This window comes from Centropristis striata, chromosome 1 (assembly GCF_030273125.1).
Source record: "Centropristis striata isolate RG_2023a ecotype Rhode Island chromosome 1, C.striata_1.0, whole genome shotgun sequence".
Classification (NCBI taxonomy): Eukaryota; Metazoa; Chordata; class Actinopteri; order Perciformes; family Serranidae; genus Centropristis; species Centropristis striata.
The window spans coordinates 30727050-30735843 of record NC_081517.1 but is presented as its reverse complement, the minus strand read 5'-3'; the positions used below and the strand labels follow the sequence as shown (position 1 = coordinate 30735843).

At 37.7% G+C, this 8794-nt stretch overlaps 1 protein-coding gene across 2 annotated transcripts; it reads left to right on the top strand.

Moving 5' to 3' along the window:
- The first annotated feature begins 1945 nt into the window (after window positions 1-1945).
- Window positions 1946-7696, top strand: LOC131993702 (intelectin-like). 2 transcript variants are annotated; one of them, XM_059359739.1, is made up of 8 exons: window positions 1946-1963; window positions 2353-2433; window positions 2513-2698; window positions 2856-3103; window positions 6146-6304; window positions 6432-6549; window positions 6758-6861; window positions 6949-7696. In XM_059359739.1, exons 2-8 carry the CDS (start codon window positions 2355-2357, stop codon window positions 7096-7098), a joined length of 1044 nt encoding a protein of 347 aa, XP_059215722.1. In that variant the 5' UTR covers window positions 1946-1963; window positions 2353-2354; the 3' UTR covers window positions 7099-7696. The 2 variants fall into 2 exon arrangements, with proteins under 2 accessions (XP_059215722.1, XP_059215802.1); XM_059359819.1 differs by lacking the exon at window positions 1946-1963 and having other exon boundaries at window positions 2540-2698.
- Window positions 7697-8794: the final 1098 nt, after the last annotated feature.

The window sequence follows — 8794 nt, the reverse complement described above, 5'->3', positions numbered from 1 at the left end:
TGGATTCTTGGAAGGATACTGCAGACATATCCTGATAGGAAAGGACTGGTACGTTCTGTTCGCCTGAAGACAAAGACCAGCATAATCGACAGACCAGTGACAAAGATTTGTCTTCTTTGTGAAGCAAATGACTGAACACAAAGTAATAGAACTCATGTTCTTTACCAAGAAAACCCACAACAAGGAAAAAGTGTATTTTGAAGAGAGTTCTCACAATTGTCTATTCAAACTATTATATTCTGTTGTAAGGTCATGGCTCCTTATGTAAAATTCTTTTAAGAATTGGTTTGTCTTCTGCCAAAACCAATAAGGGGCCGGTGTGTAAGAGCCATTTTGCTTTGATTGTTTATTTGTTTGTTTGTTTGTTTGCACCGCCCACCACCGGGTGGAGAAGAGCGCTCATTATGGATTCTGAGGTCATGAGTTAATATAAGTCACCGGTGTATGACTGATTGTGTGAGATGCCCGAGAGGCACACAGTTTTTTGACCGCAGAAATGTGATGTATACGTTGGAAATATAAGTTTATTTGTTTAAGAAAGAAGTATATATTTGTTTGGAAACATTATAATAAACTGAGTTAATGGATATACGTAAAGTGGACATTTCATTTGTGTGCGTAAATTACTATAAACGGGATATCATCATAATAGTGGCATCTTTTTTGAGTAGCAATCGGGTCACTACACTGGGGATGGAGAAGAAGGGGAATATAAAGCACAATGCACATGTGTAGAGGTGGGGGGACGTATTTATCTGTTACACAAGGTGCCCCCGTACAGTAGGAGCAGGAAGTTCTATATAACATACAGATCAGGATCAAAGTCTACAGTACAAAAACTTAGCAGCAACATGTTGCTAAGCATCCTCTAGGGTCAATGCTACGCACAAGATTTGTGTGTGAAATACATACGTAGGGAAATTATCTATACATTTATACTCTAATATAAAGACCTTCTGGTTATGGCACAGTACAAACTCTCAGGAAACGCGACAAAAATATACAATGTCTTCACATCACATTTGCAGATTAAAATGTAACTAAGGTCTCTGGCAAGCACAATAGTTTCAGTGATCAAAAAAACAACTTCTCTTCAACCAAAATAAAGGACACCATTTTGTTAGTTCAGCTATCTTGAAAGATTATGTCTTTTTAATACAAAAATAAGGACAAATATAAATTAATATATATTAAAAGAATCATTCAAAAAACATGTTCAGCAAACATATTTCTGATGCACACAAATATTTTCTTTATTTTAAATATATGTAATAGAAATCCACACGTTTGTATTAAAAAGTATTTGCAATTTTTCTCAGAAACACATTTAGATGCTGTTACATTTACAAAGAGACAGTTGAACATGCATTTACTAACTGCCTATCATTTGTGAACGTAGTACACAGTCGCTCATAAAGATGGAATAAAATCTATATTTTTTTTACCTCTTTCCATGAAATTATTTTAACAATGGGATTTATTCTTGACATATAAAGTGTTTATCCTCTCAAACTTTAAATAACAAATCTCTTCCAAAAATATCACAATGAAAATTAAATCACAATTAATAGAGGATTGTGTCTGAAAACAAAATTATTCAACCTTTAGCTTGACCGTGTAGTAGTAATAATTTTATCACAAAAATAAAATAATTATTAATTAAAATAATAAATCTCTAAAGATCCTGAGCCAGAGCACAAGCATTTGTGGGCATAGCCTCTTTGGAACAGTATATTCAATATATTCAGACACAAAGAAGTCACAACATGTTTTTACCTCTAACACGTGGCCATATTATTGTTTTGGATCATTTACAGCAGTACGTAGGCACACGGGCGGTCAAAGGTAAAGTGCAGACAAGATGTTTCTGAGTCACAACAACATAACAGAGTACCTTTGGAATCATGATGTGTGTATTTAGTTTATTTTCATTAAATTATTTCCTTGTACCAGTGGTGTTCTGGTAAGTAATGCAATAAACATTGCTGAAATATTAACTCTGAGATTGAGATAGCAACAAAGACTCATAAACAAGGACATATATATATATATAGCTGTGAAGTTCAAGAATGAATCACAACACATCTCACAGCAATCAACACAGGTAGGAAGCAGATCTTTTGTCTTACAAAAATAGGTGCTGGGAACAGATTTCTGAAAGCCTAAGGAGTGCTGTTCAAGCTTAATGTACTAAATTTAAAAAAAATGTTGTTCCTTGATGGTGGTTCTGAAACCTTTCAACGTAACCTGGAAAGAACATTAACACAATGAAACTGAGTAAGGGATAAGATACTATCTGGTGCAAATGTACCTCTTTAATGTGAAAATATATTTAATGTTTTATTTCCACAGACATGTTTCACCACACACTTTTGTTGTTGTTGGTTTTGGTGGTAGTGGAAGATGCTTCCTCTGCATCTACTTTACAAATAGGTAAAAAACAACAACAACAACAACAACAAATATATCTTGAGATGCATACATCACTAATATCTAATTTTCCAATTTTTAGCAAATTTGACTGTACTTGCAAATGAAGAGCTCACCCATGCGGAAGACACAGAGGACAGAGAGGACACTGAGACAGCTCAGAACACCTTCAGGTCAAACTTTGAACACTTGGAGAGACTGAGCAACAGATCCAGATATGTTGCGAGGAGCTGCAGAGAGATCAGGGACAGATACAATGAGCAAGAAGGTAAGCAGGCCTCACCTGTATGAATGTCTCTATGCAATATCTCAAACAATACTGATGTGTTGCATTCCTCTCAAGCACATTTTGAACAAATATTTTGCTGATAGTCAAACATTTTGCATGCATCTTCACTCATTTACACTATGTGTAATATTTCCAGACGGGTTGTACTACCTGACCACTGCTAATGGCATGGTCTACCAGACTTTCTGTGACATGACCACTGCGGGAGGCGGCTGGACGCTGGTGGCGAGCGTCCATGAGAACAGCATTTATGGAAAGTGCACAGTGGGAGATCGCTGGTCGAGCCAGCAGGGCAACAATGCTGATCTGCCAGATGGAGATGGGAACTGGTCCAACAGAAACACCTTTGGAGCAGCAGAGAGTGCCACCTCGGATGATTATAAGGTACACAGACACAGACGTCCTGCAGTGGTATCCTCTATTGTGGACAAACCACTTAAGGAAGGACGTTTTATCCTCATATGAACTAAAGATAGTTCATATAGATGAACTAAAAATAGTTCATATAGATGAACTAAAGATAGTTCATAAGATTGTAACTTTCATTTATTTATTTTTTTACTTAATACTGAGCACTGGCATATTCTTTGCTGTGAAAGTAGCCCATTCTTAGCTTTCAACTTGGAATTTACAGCAGTTAGTAAGCACATGGGTGGCAAAAGGTACAGACAGGATGTTTTATGACACATTGAATTACAAGATAGCAGAGGTTTATTAGGGCCTCGGGGCAATCGCACCGAGCACTGGTCCCATACAGCAATAGCTGTAGGGACCAGTGCTCGGGGCACTACTGTTATACTGTGGATTTTTTCTTCTTCCTCTTCCGGACGCAATTTCGTCCCGCTACTAGTCTTACAACTTGAAGAGTTGCAGGACAAACTATATATCAAAACGTGCAGTTTGATCGGGATCGGTGTGCTATTCTCTACACAATACGAATTTTTTGCGACGTAAGTCAACAAACAAACAATAATTGGAGATTTTTAAACGTCTACTTCTCCTGCATAATTTCACCTAGAGACTTCATTTAAACTTTAAACAGTAGGCACAAGTCTTGTGTATCGGTGTATTAATCCACGTTTCGATAGGTCATATAGTTTTTTATCAATCCCTGTTCAATGACCATGATCATTTTTGGAGAAATTCTGAGATTATAATGGGTGTGTATTGCACGGAATGTTCGTGTCACAGTGTGTGACATCATCACCAGATTGTAGAGGGAGAGAAAAAACTGTCAAAAAATAAATTTGAAAACTGCGCTCCAGGCCTCAAATTCCACTCTACAGAAATAATTTATACATAGAAACGTAGGAAAATTTGTCTTCTCACTCACAATCCCAATACCACCAACAGCCTCATTGGCTCCCATATTAAAAACGCAGGAAGATTTCTAAAAAAAGGGATATGGAACAGTTTTTTTAGATCGCTCTAACAAAGCTATTTTTTAATTTTTCTTTAAAAAAAACATATGTAGATGTTCAAGAAGAACTCAGGGTGCTCAAAGTGAAGTCGGATCAATGATAGGTATTACGGTTTTGCCAAAAATGCTTTCTGTTCGAGGCCAGAAATTCCAGTCCACCTCTGGATGCTGTCACTCTTTCATTAACAGGTGCCAGTTAATTCTGTTGATTGCTTTGATCTGATTGCCTTTGATCTTTGATGTGATTACAGTTACAGATACACACACACACATGCGCGTAAGTGCGCACACTCCTCACACATGCATACACCTGCTTCAAACACGCACACACGCACACACAGGTAACTTTGTGATTTTAATTACACACACACACACACACACACACACAGGTAACTTTATGCGATTTTCGCTACACACACACACACACACACAGGTAACTTTATGTGATTTTAATTACACACATACACACACACACAGGTAACTTTATGCGATTTTCGCTACACACACACACACACACACACACACACACAAATGTGCACGTATGCGCGCACACTCCTCCACATACATGTTTCTCACACACACACACACACACACACACACACGCGCACACACACACACACACACATTTTGAGGTTAAAGGGCATAGTTTGAAATCTCTGAAGAATCTCATCATAGTGTACACATACCGGCAGTAGCCCCCGTGGCCCTTTCAGAATTTCCCCAGAGGAAATTTTCTAGTTATATTTTATCATAGTTTCATTTAATAATTTCCTTGTTGAGTAGTGTTCTGGTAAGCAATGCAATAAATATAGATGAAATATTAATTAATTATTCATTATTTGAGATTGAGATGGCAACAAAAGACTCATAAACTGGCAATCTGGCATGTAGGCGGTGGAGTCATGACTGAAGTCAAAAAAATACAACCCAGATTTCAAAGGACACTTTGTAAAAAAGCAATGGATCAAGTTTAAATTTACAAAACCAAAGTTTTACAGTTTGAACATTAAATCTATTGTCTTTGCACAGTCTTGAAATTACAGAATTAATCACATTCTCTTTTATTTATGTTTGAGACAGTGTCCCAACCTTCTGGAATGGGGGTTTAGGTCATCACACAAGTAGGTTACTGTCATGATAAATGCAATATTGCAACACCATGCTACGACAAGCCAACCACAGTGGGTAGCAAGCAACTGCCACAAGCTATTTTCTCGTTTCTTTCATTTTTTTACAGGCCGTTCTTGTTTTAAGCCACAATGCAAATGTATTGAATGTTAAATGAGCCTAAATTAATAATTACTGTAATTTTGCGGGTGAGTTTGATCAGCCTACCAGTGACAATTGGGGCAGAAGGGTGCATTCAACAAGCAATACCTGCTTAAAAGCAGTGGAAAAAGAGTTGGGCTCATTTTTTTCCCCTTCCTGATAAATTGCATCAGGTGATGCAGGTGATTGTGCTGTAGCATGCTTGCTTACTGTTGTGTTTGCCCCAGAACCCTCAGGCAGGTCTTCCAGCTGTTTAATTTGTGCTAGGCATAGTGTCACGCCAATATGTTGTTATGCTAACCTCAGCACCTGTTGCTAATGGCAGAAAGCTAAAAGTTAATGCTTAGGAGATTTGGTGCCACATTACAAACGTCAAATTACTTTACTGCGACAGCCCCACCCACACCACCCACTGGACGAACTGGGGAAAAATCGTCACTGGAAAAGTGAAACTTTGACTTCATGGTGGTGCAAGAGGAAACAGCAGTGGATCACCAAAGTCGCATTACCACATTTAGACAGAACTGTTAGTGGTAGATTTTCAAGTATGTCTTAATACATTACTCACATATGTGCATTTAAGCGATGTTTGCCTGCAGTAATCCTTCCTTCTTTTCAAAATGACCACTGAATGACCCATTCTTAATGCACTTATGGGCGCAGTATAATGTTTGGGTCATTAAAAAACTGAAACGGGATCTACACCACAATGAGACAATCATGTGTCATTTTCACAGAATCCAGGTTACTATGATATAGCAGCAGAAGACATGTCTGTGTGGCACGTTCCCAACAACTTCCCACTGGAGCACTGGAACCTGGCCGCCATCCTCCGATACCACACTGTCAACCGCTTTCTGGGCCTGTATGGAGGGAACCTCTTTCAGCTCTTCAGGGTAACCTGGTTATGTTAAATTATAACTTTGGTAACAAATGGATAAAGTATAGAATTATGACAATAACACTAAAATCAGTAGGTCTCTAGGTTCATGCTCTCATGATGATACTATCACGTTCTTTCAGCAATATCCAGTGAGGTACAACATTGGCTCCTGCAGCAACAGAGGGCCAGCTATTCCCATCGTGTATGACCATGGAGACAGAGAGAGCACCAGAATGTTATATGGACCCAACTCAAGAAGTAAGTGGAGATAGCATAGAGGTTTTTCACCACGGTATATTGATGTGGATATCACATATATGTAATTAGTAATTTGGTAACATTTCCCCAAAATAATCACACGATAAACTGCAAAACAGGAGTTATTTAATTGTGACTTTCAAGGTTAAAGGTTTTTACCTGAATTATGTTGCCACTCATTGAGTTATCTGCACTGTTTTTATGAAAGGGGAGTTTGAACCAGGTTTCATCACATTCAGAGCAATAAACAATGAACGTGCAGCCATGGCTATCTGCTCCGGGGTCAAGCCGACTGGATGCCACAATGAACATGTGAGTCAGACACTTCTGCTGTCAGTCAGTCTACACAGAACATGATACACAGTTGAATAATACTGTTGCATTTGTGTGTTTCTCCAGTACTGTGTAGGAGGAGGTGGATATTTCCGGGAAGCAGCCCCTAATCAGTGTGGAGACTTTCCATCATTTGACTGGGGCAGATTTGGTGATCAAGGCTGGAGCGCTTCCAAAGAGATAACTGAAGCTGCTGTTTTACTGTTCTATCGCTGAGAAAACTGTTTTTAAATGTAGCTTACAGATTATGGCATGTGTGTCTAGTCAACGATAGTAGTTGTAGCCAACTAGATGTTAAGTCCAGGCAAGTTTTTATTTTTTATAGCTCCTGATCACATCATGTCACATATGTTACAGAGCATGAGAACTAGGGATGTCCCCAAATCTGAATACGTTATTTGGGAAAGCACAAAAAATGTAATGGAAACAAATATGTCTTCTATCCAAAGTCACAGTTATTATTTAATGTAATTAAAGCCTATGCACCAGCCGTTATGTTTCCTAAAATGATGAAAAGAACAGTATGACAATGTGGAAATATATTTCAGAAATTAATTATATGCCAATATCAAATCAATTTGATGCTTAAGGCATACAATGCATTGCCAATGAATATTAGTTTAGAAAATATAACATGTGCCTGATTTAATGTGAAATCGGGTATGAAGCATGCTCACTTTTGGTCGTCTATCCGAATACAGATACAGAGACAGATTATTTTGTTGATTTAACAGATAGACACAAATACAGATAATGACATCTATACACCTCGACTGTAAACATATATATTTTAACAAGGGGGTCTATGAGGATTGCAGTTTGGATCAAGGCTTGTGGCCCGTGATGAACTTTGCTTTCTTTTTGGACGACAGTAGAGATTTGGGATGCAGAGGATTCAACTAAATCACACTTTAGCTACACAGGCAGTTAGTGGGGAAAAACAATAATTGTTATTTTGTTCATTTTATGGGATTAGTTTGCAATAAAAAACATTTGACATTTAGGTGTCTTTCATCTACTCGCCACAAATTACATGGATTTATTCCAAAAAGGAGTATAAAACTTGTGGTAATGAGTTGGAATCAAGTTGGTAAAGGTGTTACACAGGATTGGGTGATAATTTATAATTCATACTTCATGCTTAATAAAAATCAAACAAAAACGTGTGAAAGTTGCACGGTGGATGGGAAGACAAGGTTGGTGGTTGGCTATGTGCAATGTCCAAAATTCCTCAGTAATACTAAGGGGATGTTGAGGAGCATATGAGAATAAAGGAATAAAAATGTCACAGAAAATGTTTAACTAAAGAGGGGATTAAAAAAGGTAAAGGTGAGAATGACATAGGAAGACATATGCTATTTGTATTCTACAAATATCTTTGAACAATAATGGAAGATTACTGTCCACATTATTGCGTTTATCTGTAATATCCTTCTCTTCAGTATGTCGAGGGGAGCAATTTTAATTTGGATCTCTTTTGTAAGACAAAAAAAAGCAAAAGTGAAAAGTGTGAGGTAAATATTGTGTTTAATAAACAAACATCAGTCAGGGAACTGACATTAGTCTGGGTGTAAGAGCCATTTTGCTTTGATTGTTTATTTGTTTGTTTGTTTGTTTGCGCCGCCCACCACCGGGTGGAGAAGAGCGCTCATTATGGATTCTGAGGTCATGAGTTAATATAAGTCACCGGTGTATGACTGATTGTGTGAGATGCCCGAGAGGCACACAGTTTTTTGACCGCAGAAATGTGATGTATACGTTGGAAACATAAGTTTATTTGTTTAAGAAATAAGTATGTATTTGATTGGAAACATTATAATAAACTGAGTTAATGGATATACGTAAAGTGGACATTTCATTTGTGCGCATAAATTACTATAAACGGGATCTCATCATAACAGTGGCATCTTTT